At 33.9% G+C, this 24,545-nt stretch overlaps 1 protein-coding gene across 1 annotated transcript in view; it reads left to right on the forward strand.

The window, feature by feature from the left end:
- Nucleotides 1-24,545, forward strand: part of Vwde (von Willebrand factor D and EGF domains) — a 69,942-nt gene that overhangs the window by 13,424 nt on the left and 31,973 nt on the right. The window contains exons 4-12 of the mRNA XM_078040339.1: nt 4,714-4,779; nt 7,849-8,096; nt 8,751-8,840; nt 10,676-10,820; nt 14,461-14,678; nt 14,907-14,980; nt 16,464-16,734; nt 21,989-22,197; nt 22,332-23,296. Coding sequence (XP_077896465.1) covers nt 4,714-4,779; nt 7,849-8,096; nt 8,751-8,840; nt 10,676-10,820; nt 14,461-14,678; nt 14,907-14,980; nt 16,464-16,734; nt 21,989-22,197; nt 22,332-23,296 — 2,286 coding nt within the window. The remainder of the gene's footprint in view (nt 1-4,713; nt 4,780-7,848; nt 8,097-8,750; nt 8,841-10,675; nt 10,821-14,460; nt 14,679-14,906; nt 14,981-16,463; nt 16,735-21,988; nt 22,198-22,331; nt 23,297-24,545) is intronic.

Raw genomic sequence — 24,545 nt, forward strand, 5'->3', positions numbered from 1 at the left:
GACAATGATGAAGCCGATAAATTGGGGGTTTATCCTGTACTCTCTCTGGAAGGATGGATGTTCTCATGTATCACTGATTTGGAAAAGAAACTAACCTGCAGTGTGTTATCTGGGCCCAACCATATCACATGTGGGAGACTGAAAATGCTGGGAGATACTATTGCAGATCAGAGTATTCAACTTATGTAAACATTTGATTCAGCAAATAGTATTTAATTATGTCAGTAACACAACACATAAATATTTTAGAGTCCCCAAACTAACAAACCCTAAATAACATACATGCAGCAAAACAAATAAAAGTTATTCAAGTATTAGAGTAGTTAAAATAAACCCTTATTTTGAGTTTTAATAACCAAATTAGCCATACTAAATGTCCAATCTCAAAAATCATTTTACTGGGCTGGGAATATAGCTCAGCTGGTAGAGTGCTCGCCTAGCATGCACTAAGGCCCTGGGTTCAACCCCTGGTCCCACAAAAAAATCATTTTACTCATTATAGATATAGAATATGAACCAGTATTATTAGGAAAAAGAGTTTCTTTAAAGTTTCTATCATTTTTAACCTCATGAAAAACTATTTCTTAATGCCAGCATAAAGAGTTTTCTTAAGTATTTATTTGTATAGGCAGTGCAAAAATAACAGTTTTAATATTTTGCAGGTTTGTAACTCTTTTTTTCCATAAAAACAATGTCAAACATCCCAGTTTCCCATTATATTTTCACAGTTATATTATTTTCAAAATTTCTTGTGAATATATCATCACTAGTCAAAACTTCTAAGGAAATAAGGCATTATTGTCTACACAAGAATAGAGACTGATTTATGAAGATAATGCTATAGAAATATATTCTTATTTTGTTTGGAGGAATACATGAAAAATTTTAGTAAATGAAATAATTTATATTTATTTTGTCATTAATTTCCCATAGTGGTCCCTGACTTCACAGCACAAAATATTTGTGCAGTTAGTAATTGCTATTAGTAGCACGAATGGAAAGATTAAAATCTGCTGTAGAAATGGAGGTAAGGGGAGAATGTAATTTGCAATGCCATGTCACTAGAGAAAGCCTTTCCTGATGAAATGGCATTGGTGCTGAGAGCTGGAGGGTAAACAGTTTGTGGTCAAAGTGTAAGGGGAAAATCATGCCAAACAGCAATCACAGCAAGTGACAAGCCCTAAAGCAGTAAATGTGCTGTGCACAGACTGATAGCAGGACAGAGATGTTGGATCCAGTAAGTGCGGCAAAGCACAGACCTGTATGAAAGGGCAGCAAGGCCTGATCATTGAGGGACCTCTGCATTTTGTTCTGCCACACTGGGTTTAAAAGCAAGATCCAACTATAGACTATCTAGAGAAATACTTCATATATAAAGAAAAATGGGTTTAAAGGTATAAGGATTGGGACTGGGGTTGTAGCTCAGTGGCACCTTGTACCTGTGAGGCACTGGGTTAGATCCTCAGCACCATATAAAAATAAATTAATAAAATAAAGGTATTGTGTTCATCTACAACTAAAAATAAATTTTAAATAAAAGATATAAAGATAAAAGATGTAATTTAAGTCACACTAATCACAAGAAATCTAGAGTAGCTATATTAATATTAGACAATGTAGATTACAGGCCAAAGAATATTACCAGGGAAAAGAAGGGTCATTTCCTAAGGATAAAATGATCAGTTCAACAAGAGGACATACAGTTCCATTGTATGATGATGATGCACCTAATGACAGATTCTAAATATGTGAAGCAAAACTGATAATTTTATAAACAGAAATGGGCAAATCTATAATTATTATTGGAAATTAACATCCATCTGCCAATAATTGATTGAGCATATAAAAACAGAAACAGCAAAAATGGAGATTAGAACAACTCTGTCAATGAACTTGATAGAAATGACATTTAAAGAAGACTTCATTCACACAAACATTCTTTACAAGTGGATATGAAGCATTTGGCATATAAAACAAATTCTGAGCTCTAATATAGAAAAGAAATTAGAGAAAATTAGAATACTAGGAAAATTTGAAGCTAATTAGTGTTAAAACCCACTAAACATCTATAATGAAAGACAAGAAGAGTCATAAATTCAGTGTCTGTTTATATAATAAGAGACTAAAAAGCATAAATGAGACTCAGAGCAAAAAGGTGAAAGGAAATGATCAAAATAGAAAGCAATGAGATACAATAAAGAAAATGCAATAAAATCAAAGGATGGATCTTTGAGAAGTTCAATAAAATTAACAATTCTCTGGCCAGTCTGATCAGTAAAGAAAGACAATATTGGGACTGGGGATATAGCTCAGTGATAAAGCCTAGCATGTACAAAGTCCTGGGTTCAATTTCAGCACTATACATGCACATCCTACTACCATTACCACCAACAACATCAACAACAACAACTACAGCAAACACAGTACCATGAATAAGAGAGGTGATTAAACTACAAATTCTACAACTACAAAAGCTAAAACCAAAAATCAATTATTATGAACTACTCTGTGCCAGTACATTTGACAACTTAGATGAAATAGACAAATTTTTAAAAATATGCTGATAGTCAAAAGCCATTAAAAAATAAACTTATAACCTTAATTGTCTTATATCTATTAAATAAATTATATTTCTAGGGGCTGGGGTTGTGACTCTATGATAGAGTGCTTGCCTAGCATGTGTGAGGCACTGGGTTTGATCCTCAGCACTACACTAAATAAATAAATAGATAGATATAGATAGATAAAGGTATTGTGTCAATTTACAACTAAAAAATAAATATTAAAAAATAAATTAGGACTGGGATTGTGGCTCAGTGGTAGAGCGCTCACCTCGAATGTATGAGACCCTGGGTTCAACTCTCAGCACCACATAAAAATACATAAGTGAAATAAAAGGTATTATGTCCAACTACAACTAAAAAATAAATATGTTTTTAAAAAAGAAATTATATTTCTAGTTAAAATTCATCCCACAAAGATGAATTGGCCCAGATGGTTGTCATCGGGAATTTTGTAAACATTTAAGGAAGAAATAATACCAATTTTGCATAAACTCTTCTGCATAAAAGAAAAGGAGCTACTTCTGAACTTCTGTGAAGACAACATACTCTAAAACTTAAACCAAACATAGATATACAAGAATAGGAAACTGTAGAACAATAACCTCATGAATATAAATGCAGATGAAATGATCATCCATTTTCAAAAAACTCCAGTGGAATCTATAAAATAGCTACCAGAGGTGAGTTTAACAATGTTGAAGAAAAAAAGATCAACATGTGAAAATCATTTGCATTTTTTATAATAGCAATGAATATTCAGAAATTTCATCTAACTTACCAATTATAAACCAAAAATCATGAAACACTTAGGAATCAATCTGACAAAAGATGCACAAGACTTGTATAGGGAAAACTATAAAACTTTGCTGAGAAACATGAAAGCCTAAGTCAATGAAGAGAGAAACTATTATGGATTGAAAGACTTGATGTTAATGTGCTAGTTCTTTTTTTTTTTTTGCTGTTTTGTTTTTTTAATTTATTTTTTATTTTCTTTTATTGTTGGTCATTCAAATCATTACATAGTTCTTAATATATCATATTTCACAGTTTGATTCAAGTGGGTTATGAACTCCCAGTTTTACCCCGCATACAGATTGCTGTAATTGTGCTAGTTCTTCACAAACTAATTTGTTGTTCCAGAATGTTCCTAATATATATGTCAATAATTTTTCTTGTGGAAATTGACAAATTCATTCTAAAATTCACATGGCAACACAAAATAACTGTAATACTCAAAACTTACTATTGGTAAGGTAATAAGTTGAACAACTTATACTACCTGACTTTCAAACTGATTCCAAATAATAATAATGTAGACAGTGTATATTTACAGCAGGATAAACAGGTAGATGAATGAAAAAGAATAATATCCAGAAAAGAGCAACACAGTTACTTGATATTCAATACAGGAACATAACCAATTCTACAAAGGAAGAATTGCATTTTCAACACAAGCAAAAATATGATTGTATGCGAGAAACTTAGTTCACATCTCTTGTCAAAATACAAAAAAGAAATTACAATTGTCATAGACAAAACCGTAAAAGCTAAAAATATAAATAAATCTTCCAGGGAATATTTTCACTTTCAGGTGAAAATACTTGTAATCTTAGGTTAAGCAAATATTTCTAAAATACAAAACTAACATTGTTAGCTACAAAAACCATAAATTGAACAATTATGAATAAAGTTGCTGTAAATATCCTGCTCAAGTTTTTGTGTAAAAATAAGTTTTTAACCCTCTGGGAAAATGCCAAGAAGCACAATTGCTGTATTAGCATAAGAATATACTTAGTTATACATCAAACTATCAAACTCTTTCAAAGTTACCATACCATTTTGTATGTCCAACTAGTAATGTGTGAGAATTCACATCCTCATCAGTGAGTTTCATTACTTAATAATGAAGATTCAAATTTAGAAAACAAGATACAAAATTATGACTGTTTTGAAATATAATTCCTTACTTCCATTTGATCTTATCTTTGGGGAAAAATTTTTATTATGAAAAAAAAATAAACCCAGAGAGAACAACTAAGAAAATCTGTTTTAGTCATTAAAACATACTTCTCCAAGGAATTGTCATCTTAGCTATATGTAGATTTATACTTTTATGCACAGTTAAATATAAAACCTTAACTTTTTGCAGCTATTTCTGATGCAAAATTACACACATGTGGACCAGAAGAAATAGAAATTGGAGGGGATTGTGTTGGTGAGTATAAAATTTTGTGTTTAATAATGTATTTATAAACTATTTTTAAAAGTACTTATATTTTGGGACTTTAAATGTTGAGTATACTAACATTTGATAATGCCACAGTCTGGTACATATCAAATATAAAAAGCACTTTATTGTGCTTTTAAGATACATTCCTAGAGTTGGCAGAAGTACAAAGAATTAAGGAAACAAAATGTTGGTAGAATTTTTTTATGAGAAAAGTTGGTAATTTATCTCAACACTTTTAAAAATCCACATGTGTTTGTGCTTCAATTCTTACTTCAAAAAAATCTATCTTCAAGATCTATTCAAGGACATGTGCATGCCCAGTATTTATAAGAGGCCTTTTTTCTAATAATGGTAAAATAAAGATGCAAATATATAATAACCATTGATTGGCTAAAAATTTCTGATGTGCAGGCAATTACAAGAGATTCTGCAAACACCATGAAAATGTAGAAGTGTGTTCTTTGACATTAGTAAATATTTATGATATATTGTAGCTAAGAAATCACATTATGCAGTATAATCTGCAGTACAATTTTGTCTTCTATGCTTGGATTGGAACCATCATTTGACCCAGTTAAGGGCTTAAAATCAGCGTATTACAGTGATGCAGCCACATTCATGTTTATAGCAGCTCAAGTCACAGTAGCTAAGCTATGGGACCAACCTAGGTACTCTGCAATAGACGAATGGATAAAGAAAATGTAGTATATATACACAATGAAATAATGCTCAGCCTTAAAAAGAATGGCTTTATGACTTTTGCAGGTAAATGGATGGAACTGGAGACTATCATGCTAAGTGAAATAAGCCAATCCCCAAAAACCAAAGGCCGAATGTTCTCTCTGATATGTGGATGCTAACACACAATAAGTGGGGGAGGATAGAAGTTCATTCGATTAGACAAAGGGGAATGAAAGAAAGAGGGAGATGGGAAGAGGAAAGATGGTAGAATGAATTGGACATAACTTTCCTAGTCTATATATGAATACACGGCCAGTGTAACTCCACATCATGTACAACCACAAGAATGGTTATAATAAGTTATATTTATTAGAATAAGTTAAACTTCATATAGGTATAATGTATTAAAATACACTCTACTGTCATGTATACCTAAGAAGAATTTTTAAAAATTTTGTTTTCTGGGAAGATTGCATTTGTGACAAACAAGTTTTGAAAGTTAAACACCAAAGGTATTACTGGTAGTCAATATTTTTCTACTCCATTCAGTCCATATTTTTTCTTTGCTATTTTTGCTTAATGTTTTAAAGTTATTTTAAATATTAAGAAATTGCCTACTTATAATATTTTTTTAAAATAAATCACTCTAAAATAGTCCAAATAACAAATATATGACATATGCCTACAAGATGGGCAAAAATTAAAACATTTGTTCAAACATTAGCCTTATCATGGGACCTCTAGTCAAATTAGTGAGATAAAGTTGACATATAATTACTATTTCTAACAAAGGTGATTTATATGGTGAAAAAAAATCATAATGAGATCAAATAAATCAGGATAGATATAATGTTCAAAGTGCTAGGTCTAAAAATTAATTTGCTTTGTCTTTTAAAAATCTGTTATGTCATGTGCATGTATGAACATGTAACAACAAATCCCACCAATAAGTATAATTATAATGCACCAATAAAAAATTTAAAAATAAATAAGTAAACAAAAAAGTTATTAAATAAAGCACTAAATTGGTGTTCCAGGGACTGTTCCAATTGCAAATAGATTTTTCAACCTCCTTTTCTGATATTCTCTAAATAAATTGTTATTATATATGAAAAGCTGTTTAATTAGGTCCTCTGATGTAAATTCATAAAAGAATAAAGCAATATGCCATAGTAGCAGTAAGCATCAAGTGTAATAATTTGGCTAATCTGCATAGTAGGTATGGATTTTCTTTATGATGTACTTACAGTAAAACACTTTTCTTCCTTCAGTAAAAATAATTTTCAGCAAGTTGTTGTGCTATTCAAAATGTTTCTGCAGCTAATTGGGAAATATATACTATACAAAATTGTATATAATTTGGGGAAGTAACACAAGAGTGAAAATATTTAACATAAGTTTGCTGACTTGGCTTATGTTTGAAATGTTTCTCAAAATATTTGTTAATTAATTTGAAAACAATTTATTTATCATTGAAACTTTAGAATAGGATACCTAACAAAATATGATATCTAACAAATATCCGAAAGTATATTTTCTCTAGAGAAGAGACCTTAAAAGAAGGACTCTTGGAATTTTCTAAAATCTAAATGACAGAGTTGAAAGACTGGTTTTTGTGATTGTCATAAAATTATAACATATATATAACAAAAATTATATGCACATTTCAGAGTAGTTTTAAAACCTATTTTAGAATTTATTACTCAGAAAAATAAAACAAAATTTATCACTCAAATATTTTAAAAAAAAACCTTTCAGATCCTCCAATTTAATTTTGCAAATACCCAGAATTAAAATATAAATATATACTCTTCATAGGAGTTCCTAGAAAAAAATTTCAAATATTAGCCTCATAAAAATGAAAAGAATAAGACTATTGTTTAGCACTTGATATATTTCACTGACGGTACAATCACTCCCCAGTGAACAGCTCTTTCAACCTAAAGCAATGAAGAGTTGCTTTATGAGAGTACATTATAAGAGTAAAAAAGAAAGTCATTTAAGTTTACATTAGTGACTACTTTATAACAAGGAATTATAATGTATTAAACCTGAACTATGTTTGTTATGTCTTTTAAAAAAGATGATTGACTAAAAGATTGTAAATTACTTTTATTTTCAGGAGCCAGACTTTTGGGGAGCAAACATTTAAAATGCAGTAATATAAGCTTGATGATTTAAGGTGCCCTGCTGTCAATCAATACTTATGTGATTGTTTGTCAATGTGAACGTGCTGCTTTGTTGACTACTAGAAAATAATCATTTTACTGAATTTATTTCCATTTTTAAAGATAAATCCTGAAGTTATAGCCTTTTGTGATTATTTCATTCTTCAAGATGCTCAAGTAGAAATGATGCTTCTTCTCTCACCAGGTCAGCTGTCAGCCTCATTTCCACCTCCACCTCCAGGAAAGCCAGAGGTTGTGGTGGAGCTGATTGAGTCCAGGCTCTTCTGTAGGTGTGCTTTTGATGTTTCCCCTACAAACAGCTCGGTGGGATTTCTCATAGCTTGGTCTAGGCTTTCTTCTCAAGAAATCAAAGAGGAGCTGAAACAGGAGACCACAGTTCAGGCATTTTCTCTTTTAGAACTTGATGGCATAAATCTCAGACTTGGAGACAGGGTATGTTAACAAAAACTGGATTTGATTTTCTTTTCATTAATGTATTAATTGTTCAAACAATATTAATTGTATATATACATATATATATGTATATATATATATACATATATATATATACATATATATATATATATATATAGAGAGAGAGAGAGAGAGAGAGAGAAGATTCTTGTCCCCAGAATAGAAAACACTAAGGCTTTCCTTCTTTATTTTCCTTTAGCAATTGTGCCAATTCTAGTGATATCTAGATGACTCAGTAACATAGTCTTAGTGACTACATATGAATATCTTTTTTAGCAACATGCTGAGTATTATCAAAGAGTCTCTGTAACTGTATGTCTTTTCTGAGTTTTAAAATTATATTCTAATATTTTGGAAAACAATGCTTTAATTTTTTCAATGATGATATTATGTTTATCTACTTTCAAATACATCTTAAGTGAAAAGGCTACGTGACACTTTATGTTGAGATTTGAATGAGTAATATTTTATAATGATGAACTTTTTAAAAAATTCAGTCAAGTAATTAAATTACTCAGTTCTTTTATCTGCTGTGCACTGTCTACCAAGAATTAAATTAAAAATTTAAAGATAATAATAACACATTTTTTATTTTTTTTTTACTAAATGGTTATTTGTTAACTGTATTTATAGATATTCTGTAGTGCATCCATCTTTTTCTTGGAGAAACCACATATACAAAGTTTAGCCATCGAAAGCCAGGAATTTTTTGCAGGCATTAAGGTATGTAGCAGAAGGGATGAATCAGAAAGATTATTCTTCTGGAACTAATTCCCCACGTTGTGATCTTTTCATAAAGGTTTCTGGCTGAATCTGAAAGGTAAGTCTCAGTACTCTGTATTTTTGAGAAATAACTCCAACAATTCTAATGCACAACAAAATTTGAGAATCCCTGTTAATGAATTAAGGTTGATATGTACAGATGCCCTTCAACTTACAATGGTATTACCTTCCAAGGAACTCATCACAAGTTGAGAAAAATATTAAGTCAAAAATGCATTTAATACAGCTAACCTGCCTAATGTCATAGCTTAGCAACATAGTAAATTGTAGGGTATTATTTGCTTTCCTTCATGATTACATTGGTGACTGGGAGTTGTGACTCACTGCCACTGCAGAGCACAGGCTTATTGCTAGCCTAGGAAAAGAACAAAACTCAAAATTCAATGTGTGGTTTCTATCTAATGTGTGTCACTTTTGAACCAACATAGTGAACATATCCTAAGTTGAACTATCATAATTCAAGCTCTTGTGGATTTATCTTTAAAGAAATAGCTCTAAATGACTAAAAAAATAAATAAATAAAAATTTAAAAAAAGAAATAGCTCTAATGAAAGTTTAGGCTGTATCCCCATAATTCAGTCTGTCATTTAACTAAAAATTAACATATCAATATTTAGTTATTGTGCATTTTTGAAGTCAGGTACCAGGCCAAGACTGAGAGCTAGACTACCTATAAAATAGGTAGTCTAGTCTTTATGGATTGCAGTGATTGAGCTAATTTAACAATGCAATATATTTAATTATTCTGGTAGCACTAGGGTCTAACAGGTGAGCAGAAGTGACAGGAAATCAGAAGTGGTGGAAGGCATGGAGCAATATCAAGAGGTCCAAGCAGGCAAGAACCATGCATCTGGAGGTCTCCTCACTCACAGAACTAGAATTTGCAGTCACTCCAAGTTTGAAGACAAGCTGGAAAAAGATAGATTGTGAGAACAGTACTCAGGACCAGAATAAATAAACTTTCTAGATAAAGTTCATGTTACACAGCAGGCACCAGGAAAAGAAGACTGAACCACATCGTCAGAATAGCATACTCGTAGTGGGAGGGGAAGGACACAGACTTAGGACACAGGATGCTTGTGATCTGCTTGGTAACACCCAGCAGACAAGGTCAAGGCCCAGTGGTTAGCCTCTAGTACTGTTTCAAATTAGGCTAACAGAATAGTCAATACTAAAGCACATCTCTTTTGAGAGCTAGTCAAATTCCCCAACTAAAAAAAAAAAAAAAAGAAAATTGACCTGTGAACTGGATTAGAGTGCATTAGTACTCAGTAAGTCTACTTGTAGAAAGTCTAACTGTAGAAAGCAGAAACTCATAAATATCCTGAGAGTTGAGATGTTTCAGGTGACACAAATCATTTGATCTACCTATAAAATATAACTAAATTCTGATTAAGATGGTGAGTGTAAATCCTAAAAATAACCAAACTTACAATGGAATAAGAGCAAACAAGTTTAAGAAAATGGAATTCTGTTTTTCCTCTATTCTACAGTGCCCATCACAGACAAGCTTAGACATGACTTATCCAACCATGGGTTAGAGAATCAAAATGTCATCTAACCCAGTGGTACAACAGCTCTGTGTATTCCTCTGCATGCTGCTTATGTTTTAATTGGTTTGGTCTAAATTGATTTTATTTAGTTAAAAAATTCCAGTGCTTAAGTTATTACCAGCTCATTTAGCAAAAGAAAAGCTGTTAAGAAAATTTGTTTTTAAAATTATATTTTAAAACCAATTCTATTTTAACCTAACATTCTATATATTGCTTTACCAGCTACAACCTGAATGGAGTACTATATCAGAAGATGGGAAAGAATACCAGCTGAGGATAGAGAGTACAATTCCTATTGTTTGTTCTGAATTTAGTGAGCTTGATCAAGAATGCAAAATCTCATTAAAGCTGAAAACTGTTGATCAAGGTAATATACTAAATTCATTTGATTTTGTTGTTAGATTTCAAATGGTAACTGATGCTTTTTCTCCTCTAGGAAAAGTCCTTGTAATATACTCATCTACTAAATTATACTGCATGTTTACATCAAATTATAGCTGAATCATATTAATAATGCTGGATCAAATTGATGATTGCCAAAGCAAATCCTGTTTATTCTTCTTGGGATCAAAGGATATGTTTAAAATAATAGTGAACAATCTCCTCTTTGTAGTCATCTTCCTATACCCTTTCTTCTTTTTCATCCTTCTCCTTCTAATTTTCATTCTGCTTCTCATTTTCTTATTTGTTCCTTTCTTTGCTTTATTTTCAGAGATTGAAGGACAAACTGTTCTTTTAAGATTTTCTAAATCATCTTCAATGAGGGAGGTGTGATAAGTTATACTAAAAGTTCAGGTTATGAAACACGGATCTCATAACACATGCTTCACACTTCTTAATGTAAGATAAGTTTGTGGATCTTTAAATTCTTCCATCTAAATTGCTAATTGTGCAAATGTCATATTGCAAGGTCGCATACACTTCACTGTGACAGCCATATAAAGAGAATGGAAACCCACTCGTAGTGTTGACAAGATGGAATATCAGTGGAGAAACCATGAAGAGCAGTGGTTGGGTTGATTGAGTTCTCTTCCCCCTTAAGTCTCTGATCAAATCAAGTAAGAGATATATAGACTTAACCTATAAGAGAGATTACAGTTCTGTTCACATACCACATGCTGTTTTAGCCAGCTTTTCACTGCTATAACTGAAAGACTGACAAGAACAATTTTAGAGGAGGAAAAGTTTTTTGGGGGGCTCATGTTTTCAGGGGTCTCACTTACTAGGCAGCTGGCCCCATTGTTTTGGACCCAAGATGGGCAGAACATCATGGAAGAAGGGCATGGCAGAGGAAAGCAGGTCAGGACCTGGCCACCAAGAACAGAAAGAAGGGGACTTCCTCTCACCTAGGACAAATGTCTACCTCAGAAGCATGTTCCAATGACCCTCCTTCAGCCACACCTTACCTGCCTACAATGACCACCCAATTGACTTTTCTCAGGATATTAATGCACTAATTAGGTTGGAACTAGCATAACATAATTATTGAACCTCTAAATTATTTTTATACCAGGGATTGAACCCAGGAGTGCTCAAATACTGAGCTACATGTCCAACTCTTTTTTTTCATTTTATATTTTGAGACAGGGTCTCTCAAGGTTGCTTAGGGTCTCACCAAGATGCTGAGGCTGGCTTTGAACTTGAAATCGTCCTGCCTCAGCTTCCTGAGCAGCTGGGATTACAGGCATGTGCCACCTTGCCTGGCTTCTACCTCTAAACTTTCTTATACTGTCACACATGAGTTTTTGGGAGACAACTAATATCTAAACCATAATACATACCTTTTATAGTACAAAAGTACAATGCATACTTTTGTAGGACTTAATGTCCATGTTCAAAAGGATAAAAAGGCCACACAGTATAAAGGAGTCAGAGACAATCTCATGAGAATGGTGCATCCAAGAAAAAAATAAGGGTAAGGAGATAGAGAAATTAAGAGATGTCTTCCTAAGATATTTGACAGTTAAAAAGGCTTGATTAATGCCCAGCTACTAACCCAGATTTAAGGAGTACTATGAGCAACATTATATTTTAATACAGCCTTAGAAATATGGAATAATGAATGACCTTTTGCTCAGACATTTAGACATAGTTCTACTTCAACTTACCTTTTGAATACATAATAGGAAAATGTTACTACAATTTATGGTCAAAATAGATAGGATACAATGCTATTGTTGTTTTTCAAAATTGTATTGAGCAAAGATTTCCTTCACTTAAAAGAATATCTTAAAATATATGTGCATGCTCTCAAATCTTTCAGTGAAGCAGGCATCGCCAGTGTAAAGATAGCATTAAATATACTTCCTACATGTTAGAAGTTTGTGTGTTCTTATTCTTTGTTAGTTAAAAATTCTTCCTGCCCCTCTTCTCTATCTCTTTTTCTGTCTTTGTGGTCTTTCTCCTAGTGGAAAATTTCTGGATTTCATTTTGGATATTCCTCTTCTTAGGTATTTAAGTGTATAGAAATACACTTAAATATCTACTTTCATAGGGAATATGTTGGTGTCTCAGTGAATTTCTACATAGACAGTGTTGCTTTTACTCAGGCTTAAGAGAAGGATGTTCAGCCCTCATATTATAAACTAGGCAGGTGAGATCATTGGCAGTGACCACCATTGGTCATTGTATTCAAGTCCCAAATACCCCATATTCACCTTAGGAAGCCAGTTAAGAGTTTGGGTATTTCCATTGTGTTTTTATGTGTATGAGAAAAGTTTATATTTCTATGAAAAGCACATAAAAGAAATTTTTCCTGAATTTTGACTCCAATGCAGTGTACCTGTACCTAACCATTACAATTCCATTCCTGAATAATTTGTGTGGGAGAAGAGATAAGAGTTTTTAAGTTCTTTCTTTCTCCTTCATTCCTAGAAGGACTTTATAATCATTAATTGTATATAAAAAATACTACCTTTTGCCAGTTTTGAGGGGGAAATCCTTTTGTTTTTGGTCTAGTTATACAAATTTTTTTATTCTTTGTTACCATTTCCTTTTTAAATTCGTTTCTTGGGCTAAAGCTGTAGTTCAGTGTTAGAGTGCTTGTCTAGCACATGTGAAGCAACGGGTTCAATCTTCAGCCCCACATAAAAATAAATTAATTAAAATATAAAAAAATCTTTTTGCATTCTTTGTTACCTAGATGAGGGAGTTTGTGAATGTATTGGCACATCTGAGAGGCGAAGGGAGATAGTTTACTATGGGTCTGGGGTTGGCTTTTCATTTGTGTTGACTTTACTATTTCTTAAGATGATGAACCCTATATAAATAATTAAATCCATTACTATAATTTCCAATGTATGAGACATGAAGAAATGCCCTGAAATTTATTATAGAACAATCTGGACATGGGGTGCAGTTGTTAGTTAGAAAAAGAAATCAAATTATGAGTCTTGCTACTAGAATTATGACTTTTTTTAAAGGAAAGACAACTTTTGCTTATTGCTTTTTTAAATCTTGTTAGACAGTTTTTAGCACATAATAATTGCACATGTACAGTGTACATTGTACTGTACTTGAAGTATACATACATGTACTTCAAAACATGTAAATAAAATATATTGATCAAATCAAAGTTATTAATATCTTCATCTCTATCATTGCTTTGTTATTTATTGCTTTTAAATTTTATCTGGGAGCATATGGATTGGTAACTTGGTTGAAAATAAATAGTAATGTATCTGTATGTACAAATATATGTATATTTTCAAGTTTATCAATTATCTGTAAAAATCAGGTAGATTCAATAACTTTTTTTTCTTATTCTAACTAGGATCCCAGTCTTGTGGTTATACATGATATGGAGATTCATTGTGGCATATTCATAGATGTACGTAGGAAAGTTGTGTCAGATTCATTCCACTGTATTTCCAATTTGTTTTAACTTAGATGAAAATTTCAAAAATAATTTTTTAAGAAAGAGAAAATGCTTTAAGAGTAATCACTTTATTTAATGTTTCATATGTTTATATTGTTGGGCAAATTATCAACTTTTTATTATTAAATAGGTAAAGAACACCTTGGCTTAAACTTGGCACTGTCTTCCTGCAATGTGGACCTCCACCAGACAACATCCTGTGTCAACGGCACCTGTGGCCAAGCTTCCCTGTATTACACTGCTGTCTCAGATTTTTCCCAAGATGGAGACAGAGTTACAAACATTGCTGTAGAACCTATAGTGAATAAGGATTTCCTGTGGAATAACTATATTCCAGACAGCATCCAGGTTGACAAATTTAAAATAATCTTTATAATTTAAACTTAAAATGATATGTGTATTTTATCACTGTATCTTGTAAATTTTAATTTTAGAATTATTTGATAATTATGAGTTTTAAATTATTCCATTTTCAATATGTAAGACAAGAATTAATGAAAAACCCATTGCAGTTGTGATGAATAATTGTCACTGAATACCAATAATAATTTTATCAAAAATATCTTTGTTTTTAAGATCAGAGTCAAGGATGTCCCAACAGCTTACTGCTATTCATTTACTGATCCACACATAATTACCTTTGATGGCAGGTAATTTCCTAAAAGTATTTTCTTTTAAAGATTGTTGTTTGTTTTGGTTTCACTGTTGTTTTGTTTTAACCAGCATTTGTTTGATCATTTCTTAGTCCTGTTCACTGGAAAATTAGAAAAGAAAGTCATGTTTTGCCATCACTGATTTGTTTGAGGATACTAATTTTATTTGTATAGAATTTTTTTCTGAAGTCTATTGTGTTATAGTTGTTAGCCTTAATTTGTAGAAATGAAGTTTATGACAAATGGAAGTTATAATTTTGTTTGCCATGTATTTGTTTTTAATAATTTCATTATTTGCATCAGAGATGTTTACCATGATATTTATTGTGATATACTGTTTTGTATTTATATATAATGAAATAATCTTTAAGTTTTAGGAAAATAACTAACACACTAGAATTTTTAAAGAACAAATCAGCTTTAATTTATAATGAGAATACTCATGGAAAAAATAATTATAACTTCATAAAAGCCTGAATATTTAACTCTAGAATTTAAATAAACTGAGCAAGATGACCAAAAAGAAATAATCTAAGTCACACTGCTATTAATATCTGCATAGCAAAATTAAGCTCAGCGATACTATTCTGAGGGATATCATATTCTTAAGGAAAATGAAACTGTATTGTTGATTCAAAATTCTCATCCTGATGCATGGTAATTTTTTCTTTTAATTTTTAAAAACTGTAATGTGATCACTTCCAGTAAAGTCACTCAATATGAAAAATAGTTATAGAATCCTTCAGTAAAATTATACTCCACAGATCTGAGCAAGAATTGAGAAATTGTTGGAACTTATTATCTCATGCAAAATTTTCTTCTATGGTTATAATTGAAATCTTTAGAATTTTGGTGGAAAAAACCTCAAGAAATGGTGATGTATTTAATCTGACTTAATTCAACAAGATTAATTGTGCAGCAGCTTGGTGACAAGCCATGTTCTAAGTGCTGGGGGATGTGACAATGAACGAGAGAATATCATTCCCTCATAGAGCCGACCTCTGAACTGAGGAAAAGAGATATTAACACAATCAGTTAATAAAGTATGTAGTGTGTCTGAGGAAGAAACATGCCATGAAGAAAACTAAATCAGGTGAAAAGGGAAGGCTGCAATTAGGGTTAGTAATTTATATTAAATAGGCTTGTTATGGAAAGCCATTTTGATGGTAATGTGAACAAATTCTTGAAGACCAGAGACAGCAAGTGCATGCCACTTGGAAGGCCTCCCTCCTCTAGGAGCGAAGCCTCTCTGGGGTTACGAAAGGGAAGAAAAGAGTAGTGAGAGAGAAGCAAGTGTTTCATTCAGTGCATCCAAACAAATGCTCATGACCCAAAAAGGTGCTGGGAATCTTGATTTCTCATTCTAACATCAAAATATATGGAAAGCCTGTAAATGAATGTAATACATATTTAGTTTATAACATACTATTGTGATGTTTTATAACCAACCCTTAATGCAGTTCACTTTTGTTAATGATAGGGTATATGATAATTTCAAGACTGGAACATTTGTGCTTTATAAGAGTAAAACACGTGATTTTGAAGTCCATGTGCGTCAATGGGACTGCGGAAGCCTGCACTACCCTGTGTCATGTAACTGTGGATTTGTGGCCAAAGAAGGAGGAGATATCGTTACTTTCGATATGTGCAGTGGTCAGCTACATGAATTACGACCATATTTATTTGTAAAGAGCCAAGATGCATCCAGCAATATCAAGATAAGTGAATCTTATTTAGGACGAAAAGTCACAGTATGTATGATTTTGTACTATTAAAAATATTTTCCCTTTTTCTCATTTTGAATAAACTATACATCTCTGTTAAATTAGGAGCTATCATATTTTTATTTTTATTTTATTTTTTTTAGTTGGAGATGGACACAATATCTTTGTTTTATTTACTTATTTTTGTATGTGGTGCTGAGGATTGAACCCAGTGCCTCACGCATGTGAGATGAGTACTCTGCCACTGATCTACAACCTAGCCCAGGAGCTATCATTTTTAAATATTGGTTTGCTATCAAGAAGATAGCATTTGGATTAATTATGATCTCAGAATGAATGTTTTTGCACCTACCATGCACAAGTAAAGATAATTTAAAACACTGTCAAACTTAAATTGACTTATTTAACATTTCAGTATCACAATTTTTGCATTATTCATAGAAACTATTTTTACAGTATCCATTAAATGGCATATTAGACGACAGACATAATTAAAAATAAATAATTAGTAGTTAACCAACTTTTCAAGTGAATTGAACATGTTACTGATTTAGGAATGGGCTGGTAGATAAGTGGAAAAGAATAGAAATCAGGAAACATTCTCAATATTATATATATTCACCATCACTTTTTAAAGATCATATTTCATGTCTGTGAGCTAACAATTTGTATCTTAAGGTTGTGTTCATTTTCCTTTTATATTTCAATTAATAAATTCCAGGTAAGTATAATTCAAATTTAAATAAAAGTGTTTGTAAATATGTTCTTATGATATTTATTGAGGTGAACAATAACTTTTAAGATAACATTATATATTTTATTCCATCATCAAAAACCAAAATGCAAATACAGAATTTGGGAAAATATTTGCTATATATAATCAGTTATATAAAAAAATATATCTCTAAGGTATACTCACCATTCTATTGAGCAAATATTACAAAATGATAATTCAAAAAGAACTTTAACATTTCCAAAAGTACTAGTAACCAACAAAGATATAACAATGTTAAGAACATTAGTCATCAAATAAAAAAATGCTGATCAAACATCTCTCAAAAAATATTGTCAAGAGTAGTGATGGTGGAAACAATCTTTCTGGAGGGTATATATATATATATATATATATATATATTTAATATAGTCTGAACTTCTTTGTGTAGTTATTTTACAAATATTTTTCTTCCAGAAATTGATTGCAATAAAATAATCAAGGATGCACATAACCCCAATGCTATTCCTTGTATCTCCTCTGCTAAGAGGGAAACCATACAATTAATCGGTTTAATGAGAGGGTTCAGAAATATGAATTCTGTGACATTCAGTCTTGACACTCTGGCACCACTGCTGGAACCCCAACTCCTACAGCCTGAGGGTGTATGCAGAGATGCACTGAACCTAAGCAGGGTGCAGCAGCAGAAGCAGAGGGTGGCCACTTTGTTGAAGGAGCTCTAGACCTCATGGATGATGTGAAGCATGAGGGCGACCAGAACCACAAGGCTGGTGTGAACTAGGAAGGCAGTGGGAACCATGATGGTCATGTGAACCATGAGGGCAAAGGTGGCTACTGGGAGCCTGGGTGGCAGCAGCTGGAGAAGCTGGTGGTTCCACAGCCCCTGTGCATGGAACCACAAATTCAGTTTGTCACTTTATACTGTGGCAGCTGTAGGTACTGGAAAGCTGTTTCCAAGAGACTCCATATCCGATGTCTCACAAGCTGTATTTGCTATTGTACAAAGGTTTGCTCCTGATTCTATCAAACCATTAGTCTCCCTGGAAATATTTGGACCTGACAGGTTTTGAAAACAGTTCCACAAAACTTCCTATGCTTCCAAGCCTCCAGTAAGCTTCTCCAGTATGACATCTTGCATCTTTCTATGCTAACAACTCATGCATGAGCAGATGTATGAGCAGGAGCACAGGGAGCCACAGGTGAAGCTGCAGGCAGGGGATCACCTGCAGCAGAGAGTGCCTGCTAGCTAGTGACCATTAACATCATCCCTCTGCCACTCAGGTGCCCATGCAAGTCCTTAACCTCTGAGTTCCTGTCTAGTGGACTTCCAATGAATCTGAAGGATTCCTCTCACACAGGACACATCTCATGGTGACTAACTCCCTTAGCTTTTGATTTATTTGATATGGAGGTTTGAGTGTATGTATCCCTCCAAAATTCCTGTTGAAATTTGGACTTCATTGCAACAGTATTGAGAGGACCAGGAAGCTCCAACCTCATGGATGGGATGTGTACCTTTAGATAAGAAGACTTGTCTGTATGCACAAAACCCTAGAACAACACCCACACAGATGTCCATTTATTAAGCATGATGTGCTGGTGTACATCTGTAATCTTAGCTACTCAGGATACTGAAACAGGAGGATCACTTGTTTAAGGCCAACCTGAGCAATTTAACTTATCCCTGTCTCAAAGTAAAAGGGGCTGGGGATACAGCTCAGGGGTAAAGCACTTTCCTATCATGTGAGAGGCTCTAGGTTCAATCACCAGTGCTACAACAACAACAACAAAAGGCTTGGAATAGTCAACCTTTTGTCCCTTACACCATGTGAAGACACAGCAGAAATGTACATCTACAAAGGAGAAAGTTAGCTCTCTCCACACACTGAATCTCCTCTGACATCTTGACCTTGAGCTTGCCAGCCTCCAGAAATTCAAGAAATCAATTTCTGTTGTTAATAAATTACTCAGCTTAAAGTATTTTGTTATAGCAGCATGAAGGGACCTAGGCATCTTGGAATGCCTTATTTCTTCTTCTGTGGGAAGGATACGTATGCTGGCCATAGGATTCTTGGTTGATAGGTTTTGTCCTTTATCACTTGAGAATATATCAACCCACTACCTTCTGAGTTCCTAGATTTCTAATGAGAAGTCTCATAAGGACCTTATAGGGAAATTATGATGAAATCCCCCTACCTCTGAGCTCCATAATTTTAATAAAGTCCCTGTGGTGTCTTAGGGAACAGAGCATTCTGTCATAGTATCACAACCCGAGTAAAGTGCTACCATCCTTTTAATATCAGTCATTCAGAGTTGAAAGAGGAATTGAATACATTAATTGTGAATATGAGAAGGTTCTGAAGAACCAAAAATCATTACAGAATTTTAGATTCTAACTAAAAAAGCCATTGAACCCCCCTCCATATTTTAATTTCTAAACAAAAAAAATATCATTCTCCATAACCTGATATTATGCTGTGGATATAAGGTATCCCCCAAAAGCTTATGTGTGAGAAAATGCAGAAATATTCAGAGGTTAAATGATTATATTATCAGAGCTGTTACCTAATTGGTGGATTAATCCATTTGATAGATAAATTATTTGAAAGGACTACTGTACTTGATAGCTATAGGCAGGAAGGGTATGGCTGGAGGAAGTAGGTCACTGGGGGCTTCCTTTGGGGTTTAGTATTTTTGTCCTTGGCGCCTTGCTCTCTCTGCTTCCCAGCTGCCATGATCTGAGCAGCCCCATGGTGGGACTGCAGCCTGTACCAAAGACAACATTCAGGACAGACCAAAAGCAGATGATTAGGTGGATTTCCGCTTGTATCCTATGAATATGCTGTTGCGTGCCATGTTGCTGTTGGCTGTCCCAAAACACACACCCTGAATTCAGGAACAAAGTGGCTCCAATGAAAGTGGACAGTTGAATCAGATAAAAAACAAAAGGGACACATTCCACAGGATCTCACTTCTGTGGAACAGCTGCAGGAGGGAGATGTGCAGACTGCTTCAGGCTTGTCCATATCATTCCAGTCACAGGGGCATAAGGAGATGAAGGGGACCCCTCTGCCTCCACCTGTTCCCCCTCTCCTGTTCTTTTCTGTTCTTTCTCCCATGTTTCTGCGGAAGTAGGAATGGTTCTTAATAAATTTGTTTCTTACAAATCTTAAACTAAAATTAATGCTCCTAGAAAAAAAAGTGTTTAACTAAAACTCTACAATGATGTACACAATAAAACACATTGTAGTCATGAAAACGATAGAGTAGGCTATGCTTACAGACAGGCAAAGACATTCATGAAATATAGAAAAGACTTTTGAAGAATTTGCACCAAGATCTTAGCATTAGCCGTTAACATCCTCCCTCTGCCACTTGGGTAGAAATATAAATTTTGTTTGTGTTTAAAATCATTTTGTGTAATGAACGCATACTAGTGTTGTAAAAAGAAAAGCTCATTTTAGATTTAAAAAAAAAAAACTAAAAGGGGAACAAGGATCAGCGAAGCAAACACCGATGTTATACCTTTGTTGACTCTTAGAAGAGATAGTTTTTCCTCATGTACATCCAAGTGACTGGTCTGGGACAGGTGCTATTCCTGTAACAGAGAGAGGTGCTCACAGTTAGATGACACAGGCTATTAGTCATTCAATAAATACCTCTTGTTCTGATTGCCAACTCCCCACGCAACCCATGGTTTTAATGTGGTTTCTATTTGCCAGCTTGTGGCAAGAGAATGCTGATTGGCCACAGGAATATCCACTCCTTCAGAATTATATTAATCTGTGTAAATTAATTATTTGTGAGTCTAATTCCATATTAAATAACTATTATCAGAAGCATAACTTGGTTGGCCAAGGTCATAGCTCAGTTGTAGAACAGTTACAAGTCCCTGGTTTCAATCCCCAGCACCAAAAAAAAAAAAAAAAAAAAAAAAAGGAAAAGAAATAAGTAAATAAACATTACTATCACTTGGTAAGTGTTGTCTTTAAGATTTATAACTGAGTTGGGGATGTGGCTCAAGCGGTAGCACACTCGCCTGGCGTGCGTGCGGCCCGGGTTCGATCCTCAGCACCACATGCAAATAAAGATGTTGTGTCCACCGAAAACTAAAAAATAAATATTAAAAAATTTCTCTCTCTCTCTCTTTAAAAAAAAAGATTTATAACTGTTTTCATTATATATCACATTTTGGTTTAAATTGTTTAAGGAAAGAAGTCACAAATAATATATATCAATAAAAATCAGTAGGTGTTCAAATTCTAAATCAGAAAAAAATGCAAAAATTTATTATTTTAAAATAAAGCAATAAAAAAGAAGTTGTCCCCTGGGGGGGGGGGCGGATAAAAAAGACCAACCTGGAACAGTTTACTTATTTTTTCCCTGAGGACCACACTGAGGATATCCACTAAGAGTTTATCCCCTAGTATTTTATTCTGTTTATATGGGAGAAGTGCCTGAGTTTGCTTCTTATTTCTTAAATAACACTTTTTTCTTAATCTATATTGAATATGGCTTTCACATCTTCTGTTTATATGTTGGTTTCAGATTTCATTTTCTTCTGGAGCATTTATTCGTGCTGACTTGAGTGAATGGGGCATGAGTTTAACCATTAGGGCATCTAGTTCAGATTACAAAAACACTTTAGGACTCTGTGGAACCTTTGATGAGAACCCAGAAAATGATTTCCATGATAAAAATGGGATCAAAATTGATCAACATTTTAATAATTGTGCTGCTTTTATTAACGAATGGAGGTAAGAAACTAATTTTCATTTGTGATTGTGTTAATATTAGACTTAAATGTGAAGAGTCTCTGACTTTGGCAACACATTCCTGGGAAAAATGTTCTGGTTCAAATAACTTTCGTTTTCTGTTTTTAACCTGGAAGGATTTTACCCGGGAGAAGCATGTTTGACAAGATGCCAATTTCTCAGACTTTGCCTGCAAAACTATCCTATTGTAGCTGCTCATTGGATACCGCCTCCAGGTACCCGTTTTCTAATCATCTGGATGGTTTTCCTCAACCAGAAATTGCTTCAGGTTGCAAAGACCTCAAACATGTCAGATTCACTTCTTTGATACCAGAACTAGATGTCACCTCTGAATACATTAATTCAGAAGCTCTGGTTGGGAGGATAAACAAGCATACATCTAGAGAAGAAAATAATTTGAATTTCTTACTGCAAGGAAAGAAGTACATAGACCTCACCAAACGGGACGTACATTTACAATATCCTGCCACTGAAAAACAAGATGCACCAAAATATTCAGACAATGAGAAACATAAGCAGGACCAGGGTCGCCACAGCCAACAAATGAGGTGGAATCCACAAAACAGATGGAAACGGCAACATTTCAATGAGTTTCCTCCTTTGTTTGCTTTCCAAAGTCTCAGCCAGACCAACCTGGAACAGTTTACTTATTTTTTCCCTGAGGACCACACTGAGGACACCCACCAAGAGTTTGTCCCCCAGTGGCCCACACCCTCTGGCCTTACCCAGGACAGCAGCCTGAAACTCTGTCAGCGCACTCTAGCCAACTCCAGCATAGGCAGGCTCTGTTTTGACTTTCTTGGTAAAAGACTAGACCATGCTGTAGATATGTGTGTTAAGGACATTCTGTTGAAAGATGATGTTAGCTGGGCAGAAGCAGGTGTGGCCCTTCTAGAAAATGAATGTGAAAAGAGGATTTTGGAAGAGGGGAAATATAACACAAAAGAACATGGCAAGTCAATTGAAGGCATTCTCTTGGTATTAAAATGTCCCAATTTATGCAGTGGCAATGGGCAGTGTATGGATTGGGGGTGTGCATGTCTCCCAGGCTTCAGCTCCTATGATTGCAGTGATTGGTATGGTAAGTAAACACTCTTAAACTTTAATGTTGTGCAGGAAATTTGATTATAAATATATATTTGTTCTTTTTTGACTTAATTATCTTAGGGCTTATGAAGATCGTATAGTGATAAAAGACACAAATTAAAATGATTAATACGTTAATGATTTCCCCAAAGTGTTTCATCTCATTCAGAGAAAAGTTGAAGTTGTTGTAATTACCTGTAAGGCACACCGAGATCTGGCACACAGAGTCCTTTCAGACTCATCTCCTGTGACTGTCACCCTCTTACCATCCCACTACAGCTACTTTAGTCTCTGCTGTTTTTGAAAATGCCAGTTTACCCTGTCTCCTGGCCTTTGCTTGCAACTAACTGGTCCTTCTACCTGTTTAGAATAATCGTTTTCCTAGGACTCAAATTTAACATGTTTTAAGGACTGTGTTTATATTATCTTGCTAATCATGCTCGTTTGTTATATAGTGTAAACTGTTCTGTCTCAAAATGTTAGAGAAAGAAAATTTTTAAAATGTTGACTTGGTTTATTTAACCAGTAAACCAGTAATTCTTGATTTCCCTCCCACAACCACCATCCTTCCCTTTTCCATTTAGAGTCTCTTCTATCTCAGTAAATGCAAAAACTTCACTCTGATGGCCCAAGTTAAAAACTTGCAGGTATTGACTTTTCTGTTTCTCCCATGCCTCAAGTTTAACTCCATAGCAGCAAGTCCAGTTCTAGCTTCAAAGCATTTCATTTCTTTCCTTGCTACAGCCTTGGTCCAAACCACCACTGTCTCTCACCTGGATCATCATAGATTCTCTCAAAGCTTATTTTCTATGCAGCAGAAGCCAAAGTGACCCCTTTGAAATGTAAGTCAGATCACATTGCTTCTCTGCTTAAATCCTTCAAATGGCTTGCCCTATTTTTCAGAATAAAATCCACAACTCTTTACATGGACCTCAGATAATCTGAGGCTCCCCCTCACTCTCAGTTCATTAACCGCTCTTCCCCAAGTTCACTGCTCTTCTGCCACATTTGCTGCTTTGTTGTTCTTACAGATCTGCTCCTACCTCAGGGCCTTTGTACTTTCTGCTCTCTTAATGGAGCATTCTTTCACCACGCAACTTCACGACTAACCTTTTTCATTTCTCTGTTCAAGTGTCATATTATCAGAAAATCCATCCATGGTCATTCAGAATAAAGAATAAAGCATTTTTCACAAAACCTCATAATCAAATCTTAAAACATTAATGACAGCACTGGTAGCAAGT

The sequence above is a fragment of the Ictidomys tridecemlineatus genome, chromosome 2, assembly GCF_052094955.1.
Source record: "Ictidomys tridecemlineatus isolate mIctTri1 chromosome 2, mIctTri1.hap1, whole genome shotgun sequence".
Lineage (NCBI taxonomy): Eukaryota > Metazoa > Chordata > Mammalia > Rodentia > Sciuridae > Ictidomys > Ictidomys tridecemlineatus.